Source organism: Syngnathoides biaculeatus, chromosome 19, assembly GCF_019802595.1.
Source record: "Syngnathoides biaculeatus isolate LvHL_M chromosome 19, ASM1980259v1, whole genome shotgun sequence".
Taxonomy (NCBI): domain Eukaryota; kingdom Metazoa; phylum Chordata; class Actinopteri; order Syngnathiformes; family Syngnathidae; genus Syngnathoides; species Syngnathoides biaculeatus.
Window position 1 is genome coordinate 12,877,876 of NC_084658.1, and position 26,783 is coordinate 12,904,658.

The window sequence follows — 26,783 nt, forward strand, 5'->3', positions numbered from 1 at the left end:
TGAGTAAATTCATGATGTCGTATACCAGCAGTGTTCGTAAAAGGCATTCAGCTAGAATAGTCTGCATTTGTTTTTTGTTTTTTTTTGAAGTAATACTGCTTATCTGATTCGGCACAGTTCTGTTTCACAAAAAAGTCCACATGGGGACTTTTTAAGGCAAAGTGTGTTTCGGTTTGGTGGGTCTTTTTTTTCTTTCTTTCTTTTTTTTTTAAATTCACACACACTTGTTTTTGCAGATGCACAACAGAAAACGTTGAAAGGCAAACAAACGGAAATTTGGCGTACGGCAGGGGTTGGGAAACTGCGCCCCGTGGGCCACATGCGGACCCCGAGAGCAGTTCTACAAACAGTTTTATGAAAAGCCTACCCTCCCAAAAATGCCCATAATGTATAATACTAAGAAACATTTGTTGGGTTCATTTTTCGTGGCCAGTTAGAGGCGAAAAGTTACCCCGGCCCCAGATCCATAAATACAACCCCGATAGCTTGGTCATATGTTTGTTCTTTATAAACAAAGTTGTTTGCCCCCCAAGTACAACAGATTGCAGCGTTCATGCAAAAGGCCTCGTCGACACATTTTTTTCCATTCACAAAAACAAAACAAAAAAGTTATTGCAAGATAAACAAGCAGTGTAAACACCTCAGATACCTACTCTAAAGCAACACTGGTCATTGGATAGATTTTTTTTTCTTCAATAGAATCTATATAAATACACGTGAAGTCCTTTTTTTTTTTAATACAGTCACAGATGGATGCCTTTTGCAATGATAAATGTCCTCAAATACTGTAGAAAATTGAACAAGAACACAAGCTGCATGAGTGCTTGTGGTTTGAATGCTACAAGGTCACTATAGAGGCGGCAGTCATTCATTTAACACAGCAGTGGTTGATATTGCTATTTAAAATAAAACACGCACATAAGCAACATGTTAGAAAATAATGCCATAGACATCTCTCTCTCTCTTTCTCTCTCTTCATATCTATACATGATTTCAAAACAAAATGGTGTTAGCATTGATTTTAAATTCACAGTAGCCTTGATGCAGCAGGAACAACAACAAACAAAAAAAAAAACCCAACATTCTTTGGACTTGTTTCTTCTCATATAGAAGTGCCGGATGTAAAAATGACAATCATTATATCATATATATGTATACTGTATGCTGGATGGCATCCATAAGTAATTCATTAATTAGAAACTCCTGCTTGGGGGGGGGGACAGACAATGACAACTTCATACAGCATCTTGTATAGACGTGATATTGCAGACTCTGGATTTATGCTGGTATATTCTCTCTTAAACTGGCCCTTGTTGTTGGATGATATTATTGCATCTTAATATTACTATATAGTGGGATCGTGTGAGCTGACGTCACTATACTCTGCTTTATATTTCTGTGTGGTAGGATAGACTGTTTTGAGGGAAAAAAAAAATAAAATAAAAGCAGGGTCGTGTTCAGTCGCTGTCGGATTTGTCGTCCTTGGTGACGGTGGCGTGGTTGTACAGGCCCTGCGCCATCAGGTGCAGGGCCAGCGTGTTCTTGCTCCCGTTGGCCTTCTTGATCTTGGCGCGCTTGTTCTGGAACCAGATCTTGATCTGGGACTCGTTCAAGCCCAGCTCCTGGGCCAGGTTCTGGCGCCGCTGCTCGGTCAGGTAGCGGTTCGTCTGGAACTCGGTCTTGAGTCTCTGCAGCTGCTCGGCGGTGAAGGCCGTGCGTGGTCGCTTGTCCTCCTTGCTGGTGCTCTTCTTCTTTGGTTTGCGGGATCTCGGACCTGCAACCCAATCAACCCAGAACGTTTTATATTTTGTCCACTTTTGTCGTATTTCCGTGCAGATCAAAACATGACGCAAAACGTGCAGATTATTTCCCTCAGAAAGGAAACACGCCCCTCCTCGCGTGTCTACACATAATTAACAATATCATAATATTGTTGCGTTGCAATAACTATTTGTGTGTGTGTGTTTAACGAGCACTCACGTGCACGTTTATTCAGTGGTTATTTTGAATTTAATTTCCCATTCTGAAAACAGCTCCACCGATTGTTACTCGATGCCATGTTGCGTGATGCATTTTTGTAATCTGAAACTCGGAACCTGAGACGCAAGGCATGAATTTTAATTCTTTACATTAAACGCACACAAACACAGTCGCGATGCATGTGTGTCTGCACACACACACAAACTCTACAACTCGTAGTAGTCGCCTCCTCTAGCTACATAATGCATGAGAACAAGTTGTACTCCGCTCCATTTCATCCACGCATGACACTCGTATAATTTGTTTTTCTGCTGACGCCTGAAAACTTTGCTTTGCGCAACGTTAAGCAAAAAGAGAGAGAAAAAAAACAAAAACAACAACAAGGGGAGGTGCAAACAAATGCATGCACGCATTCACGCAACACGTCAGAAAAGCGTCTCGTCGAGTGTTATTTTGCACGCAGTTTTCGAGTAAAAAAAAAAAAATTCAAACGTTCCCCCCACCCCTCCCGAAACGCATCCGTTGACTTGTTATCTGTATATATATTTTAAAATAGTTGACTTTAAAAATGGAAAAACAAAGAGAGAGCCCTGCTTTGTTCGAGTGCAATAATCGAAAAGGTAAACACACGCTTCGACGAGCCGCTCGCGCGCAGCTCGAAGTCGGTCAGTGTTCCGGGACTACTTTCGGGGGTTGGCGTGCCATGTGCACCCACCTGAAGAGGGCCTGTCCGAGTAGCGGGTGCAGTACACCCAGGCGGGCCACAGCATGGGCTGCTGGGCCGGGGCTGCGTTGGAGCTGGCTTGGGAACTGTCCGAGTCCGAGCTTAGGCACTGGTCTCCGCTCTCCCCGCGGGCTTTCAGGTGCTCTTCGGCGGCTATGGCTGGCTTGTCCGCGTGCGGCGTGGAGGTGCCCTCCGCGGGCACCGTGCTGCCCACCGGCTCGGTCTGGGGCGCCGCCGGACTGCCGAGGCTCTCTGGCGGCGGCGGAGGCGGCGGCGGCAGCGGCGGCGGGGGCGACAAAGTACTCTCCCTGCGGCGGTTCTGGTGGTTCGCTCCGGTGTCCTTTTTGCGTCCGAAATCCGGCCTCAAGATGTTGTCGATGAAGAAGTTGGTGACCCGGTGCGGGTTCTGCGCGTTGCCCCCTTGAACCTGCAGCAGAGGCAGGATGGCTCTGTTCGATTCCGCCGAGTCGTCTCTGCTGCCGCGCTCGTTCTCTTCCATTGTGACTCGTTTTTTTTTCCTCTCTCCCCCTTCGCTGTCTTTATGTTTAACCCTTTTTGCGGCTCTCCTCCCGTGCGCTTCGGATGCACGAAGTTGGGGGTGATTTGATTGCAATAATAATAATAATAATAATAATTAATAACAATAATTACAACCAGCAAGGGTTAGAGAGTGCCGTGCACAGCGTCGCGGTAGCGTCCTCGAAGAAAAGCATACTTTTTGGACATAATAGCCCCCGCGTCGCTGCCCTCACAAGTGCGCCCGAGCCATTTGCGCACATTTACATGCAGAGACGTCCGCGGCGGCGAACGCCTTCAACTAAACTAAATAAAGAGGCTCGCAAAAAAAAAAAAGTGATGCTCTTAATACTCTCACTCCGGAGTTTGCTTCTTATTTTCCATACGAGAAGCCCCCCCTTGCGTGACGTGTCTCCACTGTCCTCCCAGACACGTGCCTCTGACCAATGGGAGGCCTGGAGCCAGGCCACGTGACGTGGGCTCTCAAGCTTTGTGCGCACGCCCCCTTTTTCGCCTTTTCAGCCCCCCCCCCCAAAAAAAAAAAAAAAAAAAAATCCACTGCGAGGCTCTCTCCGGTAATTGATTACAACGAGCTGTAGATTTCTTTTGCTGAACTAGGCAGAGGTTTTGTCCTTCAAGTATGTTTAATATTAATTTTTTTAAGCCACTGTAACATTTATGCATGCTTTGAACATTAATACCACATCGCGATTCGGGGGAAAATAGGCTACTAAAATATTTATTCCATGTATTGCCCGTAAAAGTGCGATAGCGTAAGCAAGGATAAAGAATGAATTGCTTCAGGAAGGCATCTGGCGTGAAAACTGCCCAAATAATTATGTAAGAAACGTTATGGACTCTGATTGGTCAAAGGTTCCCCAGATAACACATTATTTCTGTATTTGAATACACTTGAGCAGAGACTTTTTTTTTCAGGCAAATTTGTTTGTTAATAATTGCAAGGCGGACCAGATCAAGTGCTCTGGTGGGGCCTCATATGGCCCCCGAACCATAGGTTGCCTACACTGTATCAACCAATTGAGATTTTTAGGATGTAAAATAGATGAAGTCAACACAACAAAAAGTTTGCAGCAAGCTGTACTACATTTATGAAAAAAAATGAATGTCCTTTTTAAAAATATATTATGAATATTTCTGGGATAAATGATTACTGCTTTTTTCTAGGCCGAATTAAGTGCTTTCGAGGGGTGTATGAAAACGGCAGAGACAAAAATAAAATGAAAATATCGCTCAAAAATGAACCAAAATAATACCAAATTTTGTACGATTTTCTAAACGTTTTATCATTTTTTCTATATATAAACCTCTGAAAATCACGACATCATTCATTAGGAACCTTACATGTTTTATAATCCTGTGATTATACATTTATAAAAAAAATGATGCAATAGTTTTGTTGTATTGCACGCATTTATCGGTTGACTTTTTATTGATATTAGAAGTGCATGTGAAAGAGGCCGTACCTGGCCCCAGTGCTGCAGGTTTCACACCAATGTAGTCCCACAGCGGATGAAGGAAAAATTTGGTCTGACCTCATATCTAAATACATATTTTTTTTTCTTTTGAAAACTTTCCTGCCTCATATCTCTTGGACTCTTATAGTCTGCTCCCATGTTCACAATTGTACATTTTGCAAAACTACTACTACTGCCCGATATATTTATACAATGTCTTTTTTTTGGGGGGGTGGGGGGCTTCCCCAAGTGTTCCCACGCTGACCCGTGGTCCATATCCTCTTTAAAAAAAAAAAAAAGGAAACCACTGATGCAGGGAGGGGTTCCCCCTCCCCCCCCACCCTCCTCCACCCGCCAAAGACAAAACTTTTGGGGCTAACTTTTGCTGACCAACTTTTTTTTGGTAGTAGTCCTCCTCCTCTCGGGACCGACGCACGCTTTGCAGCGAGCTGCCCGGGGACCGACCGTCCGAGCCGAGGAGAGAGAGAGCACGCTTCGGGGTGTGGGGTGTGGGGTGTGGGGGGGTGGGGGGGGGGGGGGCAGGCGTGAAGGAGGAGAGATCGACCGAGGGGAAGGGTGAGTGTGTGGCTCTCATTCACACTTTTCCTTTTCATTTCAAGTACCTGCATTGATCTTTTTAGGACCTGCGGATGAGTTTGCCATCCAAATTGTTGTGTTTATTTCGGGGAGGGGGGTGCTGGACGATGCCCAAATGATGCGGAATGGTGCCACGCTCGCACTCCTGGAAGCTCCATTTGAATTCTGATTGCACACACGCACACACACACACACACACACACACACACTGTTGTCACGCTGCGAGTGGAAGCAAGGCGCTAAATGGGCAGCACACAATAGAGGCACAAGACGCCGGTCGGGCTTGTTTCCGCCGAAAAGAACATCACAATACGATCCCTCACGCGTTCTTCCTATGGATATCTCGCCATCTTTCTGCATGTAGTTCTTCCACTCGGAACCATTTTAAATCACCCTGCTGGTGTGATTTCCACTTGGCTACAAGTGTATATGTGCCATGGTAGCAGTGTTTGCAAGTGCACAGCAAGGCTCAAAGCTAGACTCGGCCCTTTGTCAACTTCAAGAGTCCAAACCGGACTTGGGAAATGTTGATTTCCTATTGTGGGAATTTAACATTCCGCCTTTTGAGCAATTCATTCCTCAACTCGGTGTCCTTTTCACACGGAAGACTTAATATGAACACGCAAAACTAGACTTAAAATGTAGTTTTTTGTCACAATGGGAATATATAATCACTACCTTGAGGCAAAAAAAACCAAAACAAAACATTGAAATGTGTTTTTGCCGTTATAACAACGTGTGCCTACATTTTTTTGCCAAATAATAGTCAAAATCAAGACTTAAAAACTAGACTTTAGATTGTTTCCCTCAGTTTTGATGACATTTTCACAAATCAAGACCAAAAGGCAGTCTTTCAAAAATATGTATTTGTTGTTATAGCGAATCTGCATTTATTTTTGTGTCTCTTTTCTCAGGGACAGGCAAAACTACAAACTATTGTTTAAAATTTCAATTTTTGTCTCTATTAGAGAAAGTACATCTGTATTGTTAAAAAAAATGTACAAACATTTTATTTTCCATTAAGAAAAGTGATAGTAAGACTCAGAAGTTTATTTTTCTTATCACAAGAAAATGTGCATCAATTGTAGTTTCATTTTTATATTTTAAAGTATAGTTTTTATTTGTAATTTTAGGAAGCATTGCCTCTGTGTCATTTTTTTAAAAACTGAAACTCAAGATTAAAAAATGACTTTAAAATATATATTTTGGGCATTACAGCAACATAACGGTATCTGTTTGAGTCCCATTTTCACTTTTTTTCTCATATGAAAACATATATTTTTGATTCATTTCTTATATAAAAGTGAATATGCAGACTTCAATCTATTTTTTTTTTTTTTTGTCTTTGGTCAAAGCGAAGATTAAATGCTCAACTTAAAAATGTGCTTTTGTCTTCACGGTAGCCTTTGTATCTATTTTTAGTGACATTTTTACAATGAATTGTCAAAATCACGACTAAATACTATTAAAACGTATGAGTGTCAGCATATCAGCGTCAATTGGGATTTTATTTCAAGACTTCAAACTGCATGCGTATTTGCCGATATAAGGACCTATTTTTGTTCTCACAAGGAATAGTCCAAATTAAAAAATTAAAAAAAAAATATTTATTGCCATTTTTTGCTCTTATGACTCTCATTATATAATGAGCGGTCCTGAAACTTTTCACACGAAGGACCACTTAAAAAAATACTTAACTCTCCAAGTACCATCGCAGTGACCAACACTAAACTACAGTAGCATAGTAGGCCAATAGGACAAGTAACCTTGTGCGCATTTTTGAAAATGTATACTGCTCATATATAAGATGAGATAAATAAAATTGTATATCACATAAGTTAAAATGTTCCAAACGAGCAGCTGTTGCAGATAAAATGCATGTATTTGTATCACAAACATACTATATACTGGATTGTTAAAAAAAATACAGGCTCATGTAAAACGATGCACATCTTAAACATTGATTTGGGCGATTGAGTCATGGACCACTAAAAGGCACCCTGCGTACCACTTCTGGGACTCATACCACACTTTTGAGAACGAATCCATTTGATCGTCACACTTGTGTCGTTCCCGCAAGGTACAAACTTTATCAAAAACCATATTGTATTTCCCTATGAGCAATTGAACGATGGTTTTCAAAGTGTGGCACGAGTACCGCGAGTGGTACGCGGGCTCTCTCTAGTGGGACGCGAGAGAATCCCTGAATCAAGTACATTTGATACTTTAAAACATGAAACGTCAACTTTTTGTCACACTAAAAAAAATATAACTTTATGTGCATTTTTCTACTTTTGAATCAGCTAAGCCAAGCCAACAAGACTTGTTTGTTGAAGTATTTTTTTCTTCCTCTCGCTTTCCAAAAACTTTCAAAAGTGACGTTATGCTAACGATATTAGCGTAAAGCTTGAAACATTGCATACAGCCTGTTGAATTGTTATTTATTCAAGCCAATCCAGTACACTTTCTACTTTACATGTGCAGTTACAATACATTTGCGTTTAATTTTTTTTTTTAACAAACACTTCATTTTTGAACATTTAAGGTACGATTAGTTTTTGTTGCGCACAATACACAGTGTAAATATTTGAACTGCGCACAATGTTACAGTGCCTTACAATCATAAATATTCTTTTTGAAGATTAAACCCACTGGCCTATTTTTGGGGAACGCTTTGGCCCGACTGCGTTGCTGCATTTTAATCATTGGACACCCGTAGTATTTTATTATTATGATTTTGAAGTAATAAAGGCCGTCATGTTGTCTTTAATGATGCATGAGGGGTGTAAGACTGCTGCATGCTTTTCACGCATGATTGAATTATTATGATTAGCGTGAGTCAAATCTGCAGCATTTGTAATTGATTATTAAAGAATAATACGAGGTGACATTGTTCCTGCAATGTGCGTGTGTGTTAGCGCCACTACAAATGCAATGACATTTTTTTTTTTTGGGGGGGGGGGTGTGTGCAGCCAATTGGCATGCAGTCCCCCACTCGCGACTATACTATACGCGTCTTGTGCGCATGTGCCGTGTCCTTGAGCTCCCATAACCCACTTTCAGAAGCGGGGGCGCGCGCGGTCTTGCACTACAAAAGGTGACGCGCACATGGAGGATTTGTGAATGGACGCCATCATGTGTGCCAGCTCACAGATCACAGACTCCCCCATACCCCCTTTTGCGTAGGGGGGGGGGGTCTGTAAACTATCCCCACGCAGGGGTCGCCCACCCCCCCCCCACTTAAATCCTGCTGCTTCCTGTGCCTTTCATACAATATGAAAGACACCCCCCCACCCCCGAAACAGCCCCCGCTCTATGGATAACCTTCGTGTATGATGTTTTTGTGTGCGTGTCCAAACCCGGAAGTGTTCTGACACCAAAGGTCAGACGCCATCATTGTCCAATTACTTCAAAAAAAAAAAAAAAAGACACGAAAGAAAAAAAAAACCTTATATTCCTTTTTGGGAGTATTTATTATTGAAATGCATTCCTATTGTATTGCGTATTATCTTTGTTTATGGGTTTTAAAAAATTGTGACTCAAAGTTGTAAAATATTACATAAAACCAATTGAATTCAATTAAAGGTTAACTACAAATAGTTGTAGTACACTAATTGGGACTTAAATGTTTTTTTCCCCACCCTTCGTTTATAATTTAACACAACTATATATATATATATATATATATATATATATATATATATATATATATATATATATATATATATATATTATATATATATATAATTCGTGCTATGTTTATCCACAGTTGTAATTTAAAACAGAGTACGACTACTCTTTAAGGATATTATATTGTTGTAATTCAAATCAAATATTAATATTGGTTTATTATTATTATCATCATCATTATTATTATTACTGTTTGCTGTAGTTTGATAGAGAAAGAAACAGTCTCACGACTTGTATACATATTCCATTTTAAAAATGTGTAATTTCCAAAGTATACATTGAATCGATCAAGGGAGCTTGTTAGTTTCATATCTTAAAAAAACGTTATTGTACAAATGACAAAAAGTCAATGTTGTACATTTTCTTATTGTACAAATGCGACGCATGACATAATAAAACATCTACATATAGCAATGCAACCCTTAAAGACACAAAAACAAGGAACAATAGAATTGTTTTATTTTTCTTAAGCATTAACCACATGGAAAATTCCAAAACTCGGAAGTGACTTTTCTATAGGCGATACTACATTAAAATCCACTTTTTTTTTTTTTTTTTTAATCTTTCTCTCCCGTAATTAGCGAGACTCTCCGGGCTCGCCATTCAAATGGGGGCTTCATGGGGACCGACGACACCTTAATTGCTCGCGCACGCCGGCGCCGCCTCGTTTGTGCTCTTAAGTGGTCCTCAAATCACAACAATCCCGATCGAAAGGCGATTTCGCCTCCACGGCACAGCGATCACGCGCATTTCAAAGTTAAGGGAAAGCTGCAAAGGGGCCGACGAGGATTGATTGTCTTCCACTTATTTTTCTCACCCCATCCCCACCCAAAAATGTTTTCGAAACACGCTCGCACATATTTAGACATCAAACAAAGTCGTGGAGTCGATGAGGTGAGGAATAAATCCGGTTTCCTTCAGCCTTTATGTCGAGAAAAGCAAAAGTCGGAAACCACGTGAGGGCACTCAGCCAATCAGCGAAGAGGAAGGCCAGCGCAAACGTAAAAAAAAAAAAAAGATTAATAAGTGATTGTTGTGTCTGGGAAAGGAAACTTCGATGCTACGGTTGGAATTAGCCTTACAATGTTCAACAGTGAGCTGTTATGAATTGGAAAAGGTGGAAAGAATATTAAATACAGTAAAAATGTTGACTAAAACAGAAAATGTGCCATGCTACATGCACTTCACTTTTGTATTTGGCATGATGTGTACCTTACACATGCTTATCTTTTTATATACATATTAAAAATGTCAACTCGTGTTCTGCAAGAATTTCTAGGTCATGATTCATTATTAACACTGGAAAAAAAAGCTGAATATGGTGGGGAAAATATTTTAAAAAAAAAAGATGTCAAGGTTTTAATGAAATATTTGAAAAAGGTAACGGAAAATGATATCTATACTTAAAATGGGAAAGTTTCTGATCCACAATGATTTGTGTGGAACATTTTTATTGTATTGTTTTTATTTTTTGGGAACGTTAAATTTATGAAAGGAAAATTCAAAACAGCCAAATAAAAATATGTAAATAATAATTTAGGGTTCGGATTTTGAATATATCATACTGTTCAGATTTTATAAAAAGCTATTAAATGAACATACATGACTGCAATTCAGAAGTATTCAAACATTTTTTTTCGAAATTTTGTCTTTATTAAGTTCCACAAAAATGTTGAAAGCAAATCATCTAAAAATAGAAATATATTTAGGTACTTTTCAAATTGCATGAATATTAAACCGTGCCTTTTTAATAAGAGCCAATTAAAATGGGAAAAAAAATCAACAACAATAAAATAACAATGGAAAAAAAGAATTCACTCTCCTTTGTGAGAAATAGAATTTGAGCGTTTTGGGGGAAAGTTTTGTTTTTACTTTATTATTATTATTATTATTATTTGCAAAAAGAAAAAATGTCCTAGTTATTTTTTTACGTCAAAGTCCACCTGTGGCTCGTGAGTGTCCTTGGGTGGATGCGTGGACTTGGGACTAAAGGGGCGGGTGGTGTGGGGGGTCGTCCATGGGGCATGCTCCACGCGCAAACTTTACACGCAGAGGAGAGGGCAGCTGTACTCTTACTTTACATAACGAGCATCTTCATTTTTTTTAATATCTATATTTTTTGGTCAGTGCAGTTTTCTACTCTTCTATTGCGATGTATTGACAAAAAATGTACCTAATGAAGTGTGATAACGGTGCATGATGGGAATGTTTTTTTAAAATATTATTATTATATGAAATCATGTCACAATGTAGTGAAATAATAGCGACAATAGCATGAAATTACAAACGGGTGTATTTTAAGACGCTGTTGCCAGGCAGATTTTTTTTGTAGGGAAGGTGATATAATTCTGTACCTAATCAAGTGTCTTTGAAATTGTACCACCCACTCAAAAAAAAAAAAAAAGTACAATAATAAAGTTGTCAGATAAAAAAAACGCAAAGTAGATTTTTAATTCTGATTGTTTAAACGAAAATGTGGTACTTTTTTTCTGGTTTTCCCCTCCTAATCAATTGATTTAAAGTGCAGGTGCACCTAATGAATTGGACGCTTAATATATATTTTTTGTTTTCGACAAACATTGTAAATAAAAACTCTTCATTCAGGTTGTAGTTTTAAGTTATCTAATGGTTCATTCCCCCCCCCCCCTCTATTGGACTGCATCAAAAGAGTGCAGGTGTACCTAATGAAGTGGCCAGAAAGTAAATATAAAACGGAATGCATCGCGATTATATTTTATGAAGCTCAAAGTTCAATATAATACAATATTTTTTTTAAAGTGAGCTTGAGTCTTTCCTCATTTGTGGCGTTCCCCCATCTCAATCAATTGAAATAAAAGTGGTAATAAATGGCTGGAAAGCGGGCATGGATCAATGAAATTATTGCAAATCCATACAATTGAAAAATGTCAACGTTATAATACGTCATGGTATGAAAGTGTACAATCCATATCTTGTAATGGAATAGTAAGTGCATGTGTACGTAATGACGTCACTGCCGAGTGTTAATTGAAAATGCCATTAGCTCCGGGCCCGGGGCCGTGCACGTGGCGCTCGTGCGCGTTCACTTTTTTCCGGATGCTCTTAGCGCGCATGCGTAAAACGGTCATTTAAAAAAAAAAAAAAATCGATGGATGCATTTATTTACACTGCTTAATGGTTAATGACTCTCAAAGTTCTCTGCATGGTTAAAGTCAGCAATATTCAGTTTGTGCGAGAAACCAAAGTCAAAATGAACACTCAAAAGTTTCAAATCTCCCCGGAAGTCATTTAAAGGGTCACAAACAGGTGAGATGCTCCCACTGAGTGACGTCATATCCTGAACAAAAAGTTTCATGATGACATTAGTGACAAATTCTCTCCAGCATCAGTCGGTCGTTGGGTTTTTAAAAATAAAATATTATTTCACTCCTTCGTCACACATTGTAAAATTTAGGCGGAGTGACGTCACATGATGTTTTCAGGCTCGTTTTAAGTTAGGACTCAGCATTCTACGATCGCATTTATCATTTCCTGGCGTCACACATAAAGCTGCTTTTGGAACGTGACTTTGGCACTTTTTTGTTCCCCCCTCACAACTTTTAAAATACTTTATTTTAACCATATGAAGCACTCGCAATATGATTCGCACTACACGTGTTAAATCTCAGAAAACCTATCCAAGTTGCGACGTTACAGTCTGTTGAATATTATTTTATCAAATCTTAAATTCAGGTCGTCCTTGCATTTTAAAGATCGCTTTTGGAACGTGACTCAGCACTTTTTTGTCACTTCAGCTGGTGTCGATATTTGAGTGACGCCACCTACGCTTTGAACGGACTCGATATTTTTGTCCATATTGTTTTTTCCCCACATGACTCAATATTTAGTATCTACCGTATACATATGAAAAGTGTACAGTACTGAGGATAATTAAAATGAATTGTGTGCCGTTCCTCGTTTCTCCACCAGGGGGCCACCACCGACGATAAGAAGCTTTTAGGTCGAGGATCAATCCTGACATCTAGTGGTGACAAGACATCACTATTGGTGAGTATTATTATTGTTTTAAAATTTTATCCTGCAGGACATTCATTCCTCTTTTCTAATATATAATTTTCAGCTCAACAAAATGGTCACCTGAGATGCAACGCACGAGTCATTTCCACGTGTACTTTATTTTAGATAGCATATAAAAGGGTGAAACACACACCAAAGTATTAACGAGGTGCTTCATCACCTCCAAACCAAAAAGCTTCTTCCTCCTCCTCCTCCTCGAGGTTTCAGTTTATAGAAAAATAAACGAGTTCTGATTCCTTCCTTCCGAAATGTGGCTGAATCGCCGTTTTGACACAGGTTCAATTGAGCAGCCCAACTTCTGACGTGTTAAAATGGCTCGCTGCGTTCGTCAGAAATCATAAATAAGAATCAACAATTGGCCTGTGTGTGTATATGTACCGATTGCACTTCATCTCTCCCCAAGTTAACATACTGATAGCGATAACACCTGAATGTGTGTGCGTGTTTGCGTGCCATTGTGTCATTTTGTTATGTACAATAAATCCATACACAACCCTCACAATGTCGGGTCGGATAGTGACAAAAGCACCGTCTTCTGTCTTGAATACATTAACGCAGTATGACAATACACGGGCAATCACAGATTGCAAAACTGGACAGATTAAATGGTGCCTGTCGCAAAGGAATCGATTCTTTGGGTACTGGAGAGTTCCTGGAGTCCTGCCCTCTGATACCAACTGATTTTTGGGGTCGTCTTTCTCCTGCGCTATCCGATTCTGGACTTTCATTCAGGATACTGGTTCACGTCTGGGGCTTTGCCAAGATAACACCAGTTCAGGTTCATGTTTGACCTCCATTACTCCGGCTGTCTCATTGGAGACATTTGCTCTTCTGCATCCAGCACTTATATGGGGTCGACTCCTCTGATGCAGACTAACTTCTGGTTTCTGCAACTTGGGGTTAATTTATTTTATTTATTCTATTTTGCACCAGCAAATTTCTGTTCCTGGATGACTGGCCTCTACTTGGTATTTGCAACTGTCTAATACGAGCTATTTCCCTATAGCAGCGCCTTTTTGACTGCCCTTCCTATACTACCGATCCATTCCTAGGTTATATCACTGAATCAACTAATATCCAACTATCCACCCTGATGCCGGCTTTTTTTTTTTTTTTTTAAACTAAGATATAAACCATTTCCTGGTTTGCATTTTATCTACATCAGCATATTCAACTTTTAGCCCTGTGGTATTGGCTAACATCAGAGTTCTGTTTCTCCCAGATCACACAATAACATTTATTTATACTGCATCGTGGATACTGTCAAATTCCTGGGTTGTTTCTGCACCAATGGCTATTTGACTTCAACAATCCCACTCTTTTTTTTTAATGGGATGTATTTCCGAGGTATTTTGTTAATGTGTCTGAGACAAGTTACTACCTGGGTTCTGTTTTGTACCACCGGGAAGCGTCTGGATGACTTCCGTTCCCGTGACTTGCCTCCATCACCAAACGTCTTGACTTCCATTCCCCTTTTCTGCTGGCTAATTTCTGGGTTCCCTTCCACCCACAACAGCTCATACATGACTTCCATTACCACCCCGGATGCTTTCTTTTGGGCTGCTCATATCTAATCTCTGCAACGTGCTTATTTCTGGATTGAGGATTGTTACTTTGCTCGGACTTCCATTTCTGTGGTACTGGATAATTTTTGGAGCCCATCCATTTCCGACACCACTTCGCCTCACTAACCTATCCCGGCTGACTAAGGGTGAGAGGCGGGGGTCCACCCTGACCCAATCACCAGCCAATCGCAGGGCAATTCCCAGAACCTGTTCCTCCAAAATGTGCATCTGCGCGAGAATGACACTGACTGATGATTCAGGGCTAATTATTATTATTAAATCGGGACCAAATCATGAAATTTGGGGGCAGTTTTTTTGTTTTTCTATAGAACACTTTTAAGTTTTTGTTTTTTTTTTGGCAGTTGGTAGACAAAGCAAGCCCCACATTCGCAGAACTCAGTTGACGCAAAAAAAAAAAATAAAAAAAAAATTTCGCACCAGTCTTTTCAACAGCACGGGCGTCTCTCAGTGACACTTAATTAGCTTTATGCGCACCGGGAAATAAATCTATACTCTGCAGACGCGGATGCTCGTCGCCTACTAGCCGAATTGGCACTCCCGCGTGCACTTCCAGTCGCTCTTCATTCTTCCACGACCTGCGGTCGCAGTCGCGTTCAAGAAGAAAGTCGGGCAACTCCCCCCAAAACAAAATCAGAGTCTGAATTCCTTGCATGCCAGAAAAAAAAAAATCCAGGAAGTTTCCCTTTTAAAGACTGTCAAGTCAACGTCAGACCAGCTTCGAGAGGGGAAAAAAAAAAAAAAAGTTCAAAAAGAGGCAAACACTGTCCTGTCGTTTTCGAAGCTGTGGTGGGCAGGGCCTCCGTGAGGTCAAATGGCACATAGGACCAAAGGCTATTTCTCTCAAACCACACTTTTTTTTTTTTATTCTTCTTCTTTCTTTCAGACGTGTGTTCAGTCGCTGTGCGGCTTCTCAACGCCGGCCTGTGGGAGGAAACGTCAAAATATGTAAAATGCATGAAGAACTGATTGACATTAGCATTTGTACCATCTTTTTTTTTTTTTTTGCATTGTTCTTTTCATGTTTACGACTTTCAATGAAAAGCAATCCTGAGTGGACAAAACAATTTCTGCCACTCCTGACTTTCACAACTGGTTTGGACGATGACTTTGCGATCATTAAAAGCCTCATAACATGTTATTATGCATTTATATGATAGCACAGCCCTTAGTGAATGATGCGTTTGATCGAAGAAGGCCAAAATACGTCGAAATACGGGGATCCTTTTGGGCCACTGACACGGATTTGAATTGACAAGTGAATGTTTAATGTATATTCTTACCAAGGGGGTCTCATTTTAAACTCTGAATGACAGTATAACCTTTTTAAATTGAAATTTAATTACTGACATTAATTGGACACTCTAAGTTGCCCCTAAGTGTGATTCTAAGTGCGACTGGTGTTTGTCTCGATGTGTCCTGTGATTGGCTGGCGACCAGTTGAGGCTGTACCCCGCCTCCCGCTTGTTGAAAGCTGGGATAGGCTGCAGCGCTCCCCGTGAGGATAAGCAGCCAAAGGAAATCAATGGATCGACTTAATAACTGTGAAATCATGGCGTCTTTTAGTAGACGAGCTGACTTTTAGGGCTGTGGCGATTGCCGTTAGCAACATTCATTACAAAAAATATATATATAAAATAAAATAAAAGGCCCAGACGTACCATGGCCAGCTGGCGCCCGATGTTTCCCACGGTGACTCCGCCGGAGAAGAAAATACACGGCAGCCAGGAGCGCACGTACAGGAAGTCGGGAGATGTGTACCTGAATCACACCATTAGAAAATGGGTTAAAACAACAGTGCTAACGCCATTGATGCCAATGACAATTCTGAGATGAGAAGACGATATGAACATGTTTGCCTATGCCAGGGGTGTCCAAACTTTTTGCAAAGAGGGCCAGATTTGGTAAGGTGAAAATGTGTGGGGGCCGACTATTTAGCCTGACATTCTTTGAACCATTAACATTAAATACAAATTAACTTTTTGGGATTTTTTTTAATTTAATTACAAATGGCATACTTTTACTTTTACATTTTTTTTTTTTTTACATTTAGGTTTTTACCGAAATCACAAACCACAAAAAATTAAGAAAACTATGAAGGATTTGTGGCATTTTCATTTGACTCACGGACTCTTGTGAAAAAGCTTTGCTGTGCCGTTAAAACAGCTTCCAGTTGCTTCACTTTTTCACCGCGTTTGTTCCCAGTTAGCTTGTCGTAGCTAGCATGTTTCGTCTGGTAGTGCCTCTTGATGTTGAATTCCTCGAAAACAGCCACAGTCTCTTGGCAAATTAGGCAGACACAGTTGTTTCCTATTTCAGTGAAAAAATACTCAAATTTCCACTTGTCCTGGAAGCGGCGGCCCTCGCGGTCAACTTTCCTTTTTTTGTTTACAGACGCCATGTTAGAAATGGGCTGGACTGAAACGATCACCCAAGGTCAAGGGTCACGGCGGCCAGAGTGCGGCCACAGGGCTACTGCCATCTTCTGGTGAAATGAAAAATAGCTTTTTGTACTTTTTATACTGTGGTCAACAGTGCTGGCGGGCCGCATATTATTGATTTCATGATAGAGGCCGCGGGCCGGTAAAAATTTGTCCACGGGCCGCAATTGGCCCGGGGGCCGGACTTTGGACATATCTGGCCTATGCGCTTCCCCAGTTATGCTTTATCTCATCATAAATGATCCCTTTTTATTCCCCATTGTCCTGTGGTGATAAGCACTCGTCTCACAAGCAAACATTGGATTTGATGTTGCTGTTTACAGTAATTTCCGTCCTACAAGCCGCAACCTTTCCCCACACGCTTTCAACCCTGCGGTTTATGCGGTGGTCCGGCTGATTTGTGCATTTTTTCTAACGGCCACAAGGGGGGCACTCGTGCAGAAAAGGCAAGAATGAGACCGGTGGAATATGTGTGCTGAGGAAGTGACTTTTACCGACCCCGTAAGCGCTGTGCTAGCGTGTTGCTGGCGTGTGTCTCAGTGATATTTAGTTTCATTTCAACCTGTTTGCGTTAGCACTCGTTAAACTCTTTCTGTGTACCGTCTTTGTAAATATCTCATGTTTAAATGGGGGTTTCAATGTGGGAACTTGCAGCTTTTGCACAGCTGCAGCGTATGTATGTACCAAATGGTATTTCCTTTACAAATGTACTCGGTGAGGCTTATAACCAGGTGCGCTCTGCAGGCCGGGAATTACGGTATCTGCTAGCAGTAATGTGCTGAATCCACTGTATTATCTCCTCATAAATAATGACTTTAAATATAATAATGTGTGTTCACGCACTGGTAGACGCCATTGTAAACCAGCAGCTGCGTGAAGACGGTCGCGAGGAAGGCCGTGGTGACGCCCAAGCCGAAGCCACTGCGCGAGCGGTCAAAGGTCCACCAGAGGCCCAGCGACAGCGCGGCCAGCGTGAGCGACAGCTGCACACTGTTGTCGATGTCCAGTTTCTGTTTTGGGCGCCAGGTTAGGGATAAATCGATCAGCATGTATTTGTTCAACCTGCACGCCCTCAAATGTTACTACGGGGCATTCATGTGGGTCAGCAGCTGCTAACGAAAGGATACGACGCTGGCGTGGTTGATGCCCACGAAGACGGCGATGCACCTCATGACGCTCGCCCACTCCCGCTTGAACTTGTGCGGCTCGCCAAGGTGGCTGTCCAGGCACGGGTACAGCAGGCCCACCACCGCTGCAAAAGAAACAAATAAAAGGGAAAACACATTTCATAAGCAATTAAAAAAAAAAAAACTAATGATGGAAGTGTTGTTCGCTGAGCATGCACATTGCACATAGGAACAAAAATAAGCTCATAAAAATAACTGTCTTTGGTCATTGTGACTATTCATACATTCCATCTTTTAATCCACGTGTTGGAAACTTTTAACCGCTTATGTGCTTTTTTGTTGCAATTGTATTACCAAGGTAGCCTTTTCTCACCTCTAACTTATTCGTTAAGTTAGTGAAAATCCCTTGTTTTTTTCCGAACAATTTAAATCTTGATTTATGAATCGACAATGGACTTCTACTTACAAAATCAAATTAACTTCAAAGTAATTCAAAAGAAAACGTTTTGTGTTTTTGTTTTTCTCATTCCACTTCCGCTGTCTTCTCAAACAAAAGCGTTTGACTCCAAAGGCCCGCCCCCTTCCAGTCACCCGTTATGACTCCGACCAATGAGGGCGCAACTCGCCTCGTGTCCTGCTCGCGGCGGCCAATGGGAACGCGAGGATATGAAAAGCGCCACACTGCGCTGAGCTTTTTTTTTTTTTTTTAAGATACTGTTTCAACCCTTTACGTGTGGGCCTAACAAACCTGAAAAAAAAGCCCACCATAAAATGAGTTATGTAATAATAATAATAATTAAAAAAAAACACTGCCAAGAAACGATTAACCCCTACGCACGCAATTTTATCGTGTCGAATGTGTCGTGCATGTCAAGGAGTGCTGAGATTATCCATCCAGTCGACAGTAAAACGGGTCAAAACAGTCGACCCAGGTGGTTCTTTTCCGCCGAACTCACCTGCCCCAGTTCCGCAGCACGGCGGGATCCACCAGGCGGACGAGAACAAGGTGCTCATCACCTCCTCGGGGAAGAGCGTGACGTTGCGCTGGATTTGCAGCAAGTTGAGCACCAGGGCGAGGATCACCCCCACGGCGAAGAGCACCAGGCCGCGGCGGATCAAGTTGAAGGTCCGGTGGCGGTGCAGCGAGCCGTAGGCGCTGCTCAGCACCGACGTGATGATGGACATCATTTCCTCGCCTTTGGACGCCAACCAGTTGGTCGCAGACGACAACGGCGACTGTTCGCGTTCCAAGCGGGAGCAGCTCCAGTAGTGCTCCTCCAGGCTGGACATTTGGCACTGAAAAAAAAAAAAAAAAAAAAAAGATTAACAATGCAATAAAACAAACACAACAAAGTCAAAACAAGTTAACAGCGTTTACCTTAATGTCTCACTTCCGTTTCCCACTCGCCAGTCGATTCAAGCTCTCCGGGCTCTTTTTTTCAATTGTATTTTTTAAAGATAGCTTCTTCACATTATTGTCAGCACGCTAAAAATGTGAGACAAAAATAGAGTTAAACACAAGTCACAGCGCGAAACAAACAAAAAAAACAAATAGCGGAGCGAGAAGAGCTTCTTTCTCGGTCAGGCTGCAACAACCACAGCCAGCTGGGTCGGGTGAGACGCGGCGGCCAATCGGAGGACGGCGTGTGACGTGACGTCACTTCACCCCACCTCTCCACGCGCCACAACAACGGAAAAGGGAGGGGCGGTAAAGCGGAAGTCCAAAATAGACTAAGAGCCACCGTGGCAAACGTAGGAGAAAACCTTCTTGAAAGTCAAATTTTGAGGGGAAAACAAATTGATATTGTAAACGTTAAGAAATTATGGTACAGTACAGTGAACCCTAACCTATTCTTGCGTTTTATTGTGCTCTTTCTCTAACGTCTATAGATGCTAAAAGATGGCGTCAAAGCAGTAAGTGATGTCAATATCGAAACTAGTACGAGACAATCAACTAATAAGTCTAAATTAAATGAGAAAATGTCAGAATAGGACAAAATATTGGCTATACAATAGTCCCCCACACGTGCATCGTTCAATGCTCATTGTTTTACTCAGTAATTCGGTGGAAAAACTCATTTCATTGTGGTTTTGTGCCCTGTCTGAAAGGCCCTAAGATGGCGTCCTCGCCATCTCGTTGAATTGATATAGCTCAATGGGGGGCCACCAGTGTTGCCAACTTGATGACTGTGCCACATGATGGGGACTTTCCACTCCTGGTGGCAGAGGCTCTTTTCCTCTAAAATGCAGCCAGCAACTATTCTGATGTTTTTGAATATATGAAAGCATGTCCAATGGAACCTCAATTTACCGGAAACCGATTTAATGGAGATCGGAAGTAAAAGACCACCTCGGCACTACATGTGTCCAAAAACAACATGGCGGCGGTGTTAACATTAAGAGGAATATGAGATGCAACTCACTCACAAGTCAGGAATATACTATTTTTGGAACAATAATGCTTTGTTTTTTTTTTTGTCAGCCCATTCATCTATGAGATCTGATTTGGAACTAGGAAGGACACCAATTCCCTGAAGCTCATGACTCATCTTAACTCGCCTATAAGTTCGTGAACAATGTCCCTATCAGGCACGCCACTGTGGTAAGTTAAGATAAATTGCAAACTCTTCAACATTTTTGAGTTTTTGTATATTTATTCGCGATCATGTTCTCCCAAAGTTAGCTGGGATATACCCTCCAACAGTCCCACGATCCTTGTGATGATAAGCAGCTTGGAAAATGGAAATGGAAAAAAACTTTGCACTGTACTGGGCGTTTTGGGCCAAGAAAAAAGTACAACACAATATTTTTTTGTACAACAACAGTGGGTGCCTATGCCCACAAAAAAGTGCTTCAATAAAACAATCAGCAATGAATGACAACTCCATTGGACTGTTAGTATTTTTTGGTTTTGGAACAAGAATAATTATGCAATGACTACTTTGTCTGCAGATATGGGAAATGTGCCAAATTGTGATATTTTTTTCTTCAATTTTTTTTTTAGCATTTTCTGTAGTTATAAATATGAAACAGCCATCTGACTTCCTTCAATTTATTCACAGATTTGGCCAAATTGAATGTCACAGTACAAATAGACAAAAGGTTCACATACCAGTGTAAATAAAAGTCCGATTCCTCCACCAACAACTGCCGTATGTCCGAGTCACGCATACACATGCGCACCTTTTATAGTCTCGCAGCCTTTTGTGAATGAGGTCAGTGGTGCGACATGGCGTCAAGCTGCTGTTGGTGTTGAACTCGAGTTCAGGGTGGGAGGCGTGGCGTGCGTGTCAGGCCTGATCATATGAATGTACATAACAAATGGGTTCAACGCCCGGGCTGTGTCCCGTTTTTTTTTTTTTTTTTTAAACCAGCAACAGGGAAACATGTTTTTGCAAGAAGATGGCCTATATGATAACGAGACACTCTACACGTATTTCTCTCGGCCCAAACAGTGCATACGTGCCGCAACAACACATCAATAAAGTCGTGAGGACATTGGCGGGAATCGTCATAACCTTGATTCACTTACTTAAATATACAGTTTGAGGCACCTGTTTATTGAATTGCACAAAGCAATTTCAACAACTGTCAAAAGATTCTGGAAAAATATTTAAGTGGAAAACAATGATCACCCTTGTATATTTTTCTTTTTGTTCTTTTTTTGTTCAGATTATTATTTTATTATTACTTTTTTGTTTAGATTAGGTTTTTAAAGCCATTAACCAATATGTAATTTATTTTACTTGCACAAATTGTGGCACAGATGGCACAATTCTGATCATTTGCATGCTCGCATATGCCGTGCTTCCCACGAGTTCAAACACTTTTTCTGTTCTGTATTTTATTGTTCGTTGTCTTTTTTTCCTCCCCAGAGAAATCAGTCTTGTCTGGTTGCAAAAGAAACAATGCTAACCATCCATCCATTTTCTCAGCTGCTTATCCTCACAAGTGTCACTGGAGTGCTGGAGCCTATTCCAGATCTCAGCGGGCTGGAGGCGGGGTACACCCTGAACTGGTTGCCAGCCAATTGCGGGGCACATAGAGACAAACAGTCGCGCTCATAATCACACCAGAGAGGGGGAGTTTCCAATTAATGTTGCATGTGTTTGGGATGTGGGAGGAAACCAAAGTGCCCAAAGAAAACCCACGCAGATACGGGGAGAAGATGCAAACTCCACACAGGCGGGGCCGGGATTGAACCCGTGACCTCAGAACTGTGAGGCCAACTCTTTACCATCTGATCCACCATGCTGCCCAATACTAAACAGTTTCAAAATGCACATAATATGATACTCAATTTCGTGCAACACCGGTCCAGTATGTGCAGTTTACACAATGTCAGTAGACTGCTACCTCCAAATTTTACCCACAAGAAAAAAAAAAACCCCGTGATGATAAAGGAATTGTCATAATCCTCTGGAAATTTTCGCTTCATGATTCACAAGTTACTACTTTATGGGCAGCTGCCAAACTGCTGTTCTTCTTTGTGATATTTCAGACTAGCATTTGTTGTTGGAGGCTTAATAAAGACCAACTAGGAGTTAAGATTAGTATTCCCCATTCTGAAGTCAAAATGTTTCTGTAAGCGTGAAAGTGTGACTATATTTAGCTTAACGCGCATTAGCATTCGACGGTTACAACGCCACGTCTGCTTCTCAAAGAGCCATGCCGGCACAGGCGAGGGAACTTGTTTCATTCTGCTGACTTTTATAGTTGGGGTTGTAAACCGTGTCATCACTCCATTTCGATGATAAACCCCTGTTTTATTCCGTGTGGTGTGCTCCCCAAATGGGATTTTGGATGTTTGCGCTGCACACAGGCAAGACCGGAGTGTTATTTCTTTCGAGCGTTTTAGATTTGTTCCGTTCCAAACAGAATGTCTTTTTTCTTTTCTTTTTTTTTTTTTTTTTAAAGAAATGGTATTGAGGTGAAATATAAATGTCACAGTTTTTGTGATGCTTAAGTCAAGCATGAAAGTCAGAGCAAAGTTCAATACTCTGCCTTTGATTCGCACGGTTGTGTGGCTCGAATACACAAAGCACATCTTTTGACCGAAGAAACGGGTTTATTTGCAGTTTTTATTTAAAAAGTTGGCCTCACTCCCGGCCTCTTCTCAATCACTCTGACCTCCATCCATGTTTCCATTTCAGCTGTCTGTGTGCTCACGGTGATAATCCGCTGGAGCCTCTGCACTTCACTAAGGTGGAAAAAAATCCACTGCATACGAAAGGAAAACCTTCGCATGATGACTACTACACTGGAGCAGAAATCCAAATCCAATGTTTTTTTTTTTTTTTTTGCCTCAGCACAAAAAGGGTCAGCGTTCCCCCGGTAAATATGTTTCTCTCTCTCTCTCTCTCTCTCTCTCTCTCTCTCTCTCTCTCTCTCTTTTTTTTTTTTTTCTCTTTCCATGAGAATGATTGATTATCGGTGGCCGAGCATACGTGTAAAGTATGTCAATGTAGGATAATGACCTTAAAATTGTGCGTCGTTCTTATTTTATTATGAAATGTCATTTACCAGCGGGACTACATGTGCGGCTCATTCTATTGAAATCTCATCTACAAATGCCACGTTTAAACAAATTTTTCTCCAACTGGAAAATCACATGGAATTAAACATTAAGGATAGTCATCTTTGAACATTGCCAAAGCAGTATTATTTCTATGTTAGTGTAATAAGCAAGTTTATTCCTTTTTTTTAAAGGAGCGCAAGAATAATGCAAGGAGAATGAGCCACATGCTGTTTCAGCACATGCCAATGACATGATTATCCACATGTACTAGTACAGTATGTCTTTGTAAAATACTATTCAATTTGTCCCTGGTGCCGCCACTGCCAGTAAAATGCTGATTGACGGCTTAGGCGGGTGCACCGACGTCTAAATTGGCTAACATCGCCTCGTAATCAGCATGAAAATAGAACAAATTTTGCACGTGCCACCTGGCAAAGGGCAAACAAGAAAAAGAAGATAAGGCAGGAAGCCGCCACGCTTAAAATGAGCGGCGCATTGAACTTGAAGAAGATTAGCAAGGGATTGAGAGGTCGGGTAACGCAGGGAGGAGGCTCGCCGGAGAAGCTTTGCGAAATTGAGTTATCAAAGTCATTTTTTTTCCCTCTCGATCTCAATGCTGCGAGAACATTTGGAGGGAAAACATTGTAATCCCTATCAAAACATAGTGGCTTACTACTGTCTCAACATCTTAGTTAGCTCACATATCAAGAAGAGCCGTCCTATTTTGGTTCCATGATCTCGCAAATGTTTTTTTTTTTTTCAAACAAAAAACGATTGACTAATGACAAAAAAGTCCCATTTTATCACATTTTTCCCTTATTTTTACTTACTGTTAATGCTTGTTAGCTGTTAGCCCAAGAAACAAAGGGCTAAAGCATCCGATTAGTTTACAGACTATCTAGTTCGCGCTCAAATTTGCTTGCTATTAAAAAAAATTAAAAGGTAAGGTTAGATACTTAGTCAGATGACAAAAACGGTTAAGATCTATTATTCAGTTACCGTAATTTCCAGCCTACAGAGCGCACCTGCTTATAAGCCTCACCCAGTACATTTGTAAAAGAAATACCATTTCGTACATACATAAGCCGCACCTGTGTATAAGCCGCAAGTGCCCACATTGAAACACTAGATATTTACAAAGAAAGACGGGAGAAGGAAAGACACAGTTTTTCAAGTTTTAACACCTTAGCTTAGCTTAACATAGCAATAACATGCTAGGATAAACAGGGCTGTTAAAAAAATATACAGATTAAAAAAAAAAAAAGCAGCCGTGGCAGCTACACAGTAGCAACACGGTAGCACAGCACGAAGAGGGTTAAAAAAAAAAACATACCTAAATCACTGAGACATGGCACTAACATAGCAGCAACATGCTAATGCGGCGGTAACAGGGCCAGTTTAAAAAAAAAAAAAAACCTACCGGTGAAAATCACTGAGACTCGGCAGTAACACATCAGCAAGACGCTAGCGCGGCGCTCACGCTGGCGCGGTGCTAACAGGGCCGGTCAAAAAAAAAAAAAAAAAACCATACTGGTGAAAGTCACTTCCTTGCCACATTGATTCCACCGTCTGACTCTTACCTTTTTCGCTCGAGTGCCCCCTTGCGGCCCTCCTTACAAAAAATCCACAAATTAGCCGCATCACCGGATAGGCCGCCGGGTTGAAAGTGTGTGAAAAAAGTCGCAGTTTACAGGCCGGAAATTATGTTACATTATATTTTGGAAGTGACTGGCGCAGGTGGCAGCATTCACATTGTGTGAATTTTAACGCAGGCAGCAGCTGTTTATCTTATCATGCACACGGAAACCTTCAAAATGTTCTTGCCAAGATTTGGATGATAAATGTCAAGCGTCTGAGACCTTGAGTAGCTACCGTTTATGACTTCCATGCTTACCTTTCAGAAGACGAAATAGAATATGCGGCCAAACCCAAAATATGTAAACATGCATGCATGCACACATACAATGCAAATAAAACCATAAAAAAAGAAAATAAAAGTAGTGAAGAAAGTGCCATCATTTTTTCCATTAAAATAAACAAAAGTAAATGAAATTATATTTCAAATACAACTTTAGCATTTCCCAGTAAAATAAATGAAAATAACAACAATAGAAAATACTGTATTTATAAAAAAAAACAAGAACATGAAAAATGTCAAAAGTGAAATGAAATTGCAATTTACAGTAAAAATAAATCCGATGTGTAAAAAACAAATCCTAATGTACCTATCTACTGTTTGAAGTACAAGTAAATGAAGTAAAATACAATAACAGTAGAATAAAGTATGTTAACATTTATGACAAAAATAAATTACAGAAAATTATATATCTGTTCTTGAGTTTACTTTCCAAGTACTTTGCCTATTTATCTAAAATGTTTTTTTTCCCCGAGGGTTGTGGGAAAAATGGTTTTTGCTCTGGAAAATAGAGCAAAAACTACACACAAAAGTTGAACTGAATTGTTGGCTGCGTGAGCTGTTGCATAACCCGAAGCTGCACTGAAAGAGAGCGCAGGTCATATGACATCAATAATAGCCCCTGTGTATTGATGTGGCTTGTGCATCCACAGAAAACACTGGGACGGAACACCCCCGTAACCGCCAATCGGCGTCCTCGCTCATCACCGGCTGAACGCTCAGGTTATTTTCTCCACCAATCACACAGAAGAAAGCAAAAAAAAAAAAAAAAAAAAAAAAGAAATCGGCCACTCAGTCGCATTTAATATTTTGCCACGATGTTAACAGATGGTTATGTCTATACTGTCAAGAATGGTGATTTGAAAACAAAAAATCATGACTTACTAAGTTCAAATAATGGTCAGTCGGGCCGATATTGTGTTATTTTGTCCAACTTTGAGGCTGATAAAATGTATCTTGGTTAATGTGTCTTATGCAACTACGAAAGTAACTGCTGTAACCTCTGTGTGGCCCATTTTTGGTTTCATGTTTAATGTCTTGTTGCCAAAGAGCGGTGTTGCTGGGAAAAAATAAATGTTTATGGGAAACTCAATCTGTCCTCCCGTACACACTGTTTGTGATGTGCAGAGTCCAGTTGAATCACAATTCCCAATAGCTTTT

General features: G+C 40.9%; 3 protein-coding genes across 24 annotated transcripts in view; 1 reads left to right on the top strand and 2 right to left on the bottom strand.

The window, feature by feature from the left end:
* Window positions 1-84: 84 nt before the first annotated feature.
* en2a (engrailed homeobox 2a) lies at window positions 85-3,580 on the bottom strand. The gene is made up of 2 exons (XM_061805426.1): window positions 2,696-3,580; window positions 85-1,774 (listed from the first exon to the last, which is right to left on the bottom strand). Exons 1-2 carry the CDS (start codon window positions 3,201-3,203, stop codon window positions 1,458-1,460), a joined length of 825 nt encoding a protein of 274 aa, XP_061661410.1. The 5' UTR covers window positions 3,204-3,580; the 3' UTR covers window positions 85-1,457.
* Window positions 3,581-13,117: 9,537 nt separating this feature from the next.
* insig1 (insulin induced gene 1) lies at window positions 13,118-19,779 on the bottom strand. Its single transcript, XM_061805505.1, has 6 exons — window positions 19,568-19,779; window positions 19,146-19,485; window positions 18,190-18,314; window positions 17,906-18,072; window positions 16,283-16,382; window positions 13,118-15,545 (listed from the first exon to the last, which is right to left on the bottom strand). Exons 2-6 carry the CDS (start codon window positions 19,477-19,479, stop codon window positions 15,516-15,518), a joined length of 756 nt encoding a protein of 251 aa, XP_061661489.1. The 5' UTR covers window positions 19,480-19,485; window positions 19,568-19,779; the 3' UTR covers window positions 13,118-15,515.
* A 105-nt stretch (window positions 19,780-19,884) lies between these two features.
* The window catches only part of dlgap1b (discs, large (Drosophila) homolog-associated protein 1b), a 131,801-nt gene continuing 124,902 nt past the window's right edge, over window positions 19,885-26,783 (top strand). For 17 of the 22 annotated variants that reach the window (XM_061805451.1, XM_061805450.1, XM_061805466.1 and 14 more), the window contains exons 1-4: window positions 19,886-20,103; window positions 20,672-20,791; window positions 23,343-23,523; window positions 26,276-26,345. The gene's annotated coding sequence lies outside the window, so the exon portion shown is untranslated. Of the gene's footprint in view, window positions 20,104-20,671; window positions 20,792-23,342; window positions 23,524-26,275; window positions 26,346-26,783 lie in introns of all 22 variants that reach the window. The other 5 variants (XM_061805461.1, XM_061805462.1, XM_061805456.1 and 2 more) reach the window with 3 other exon arrangements.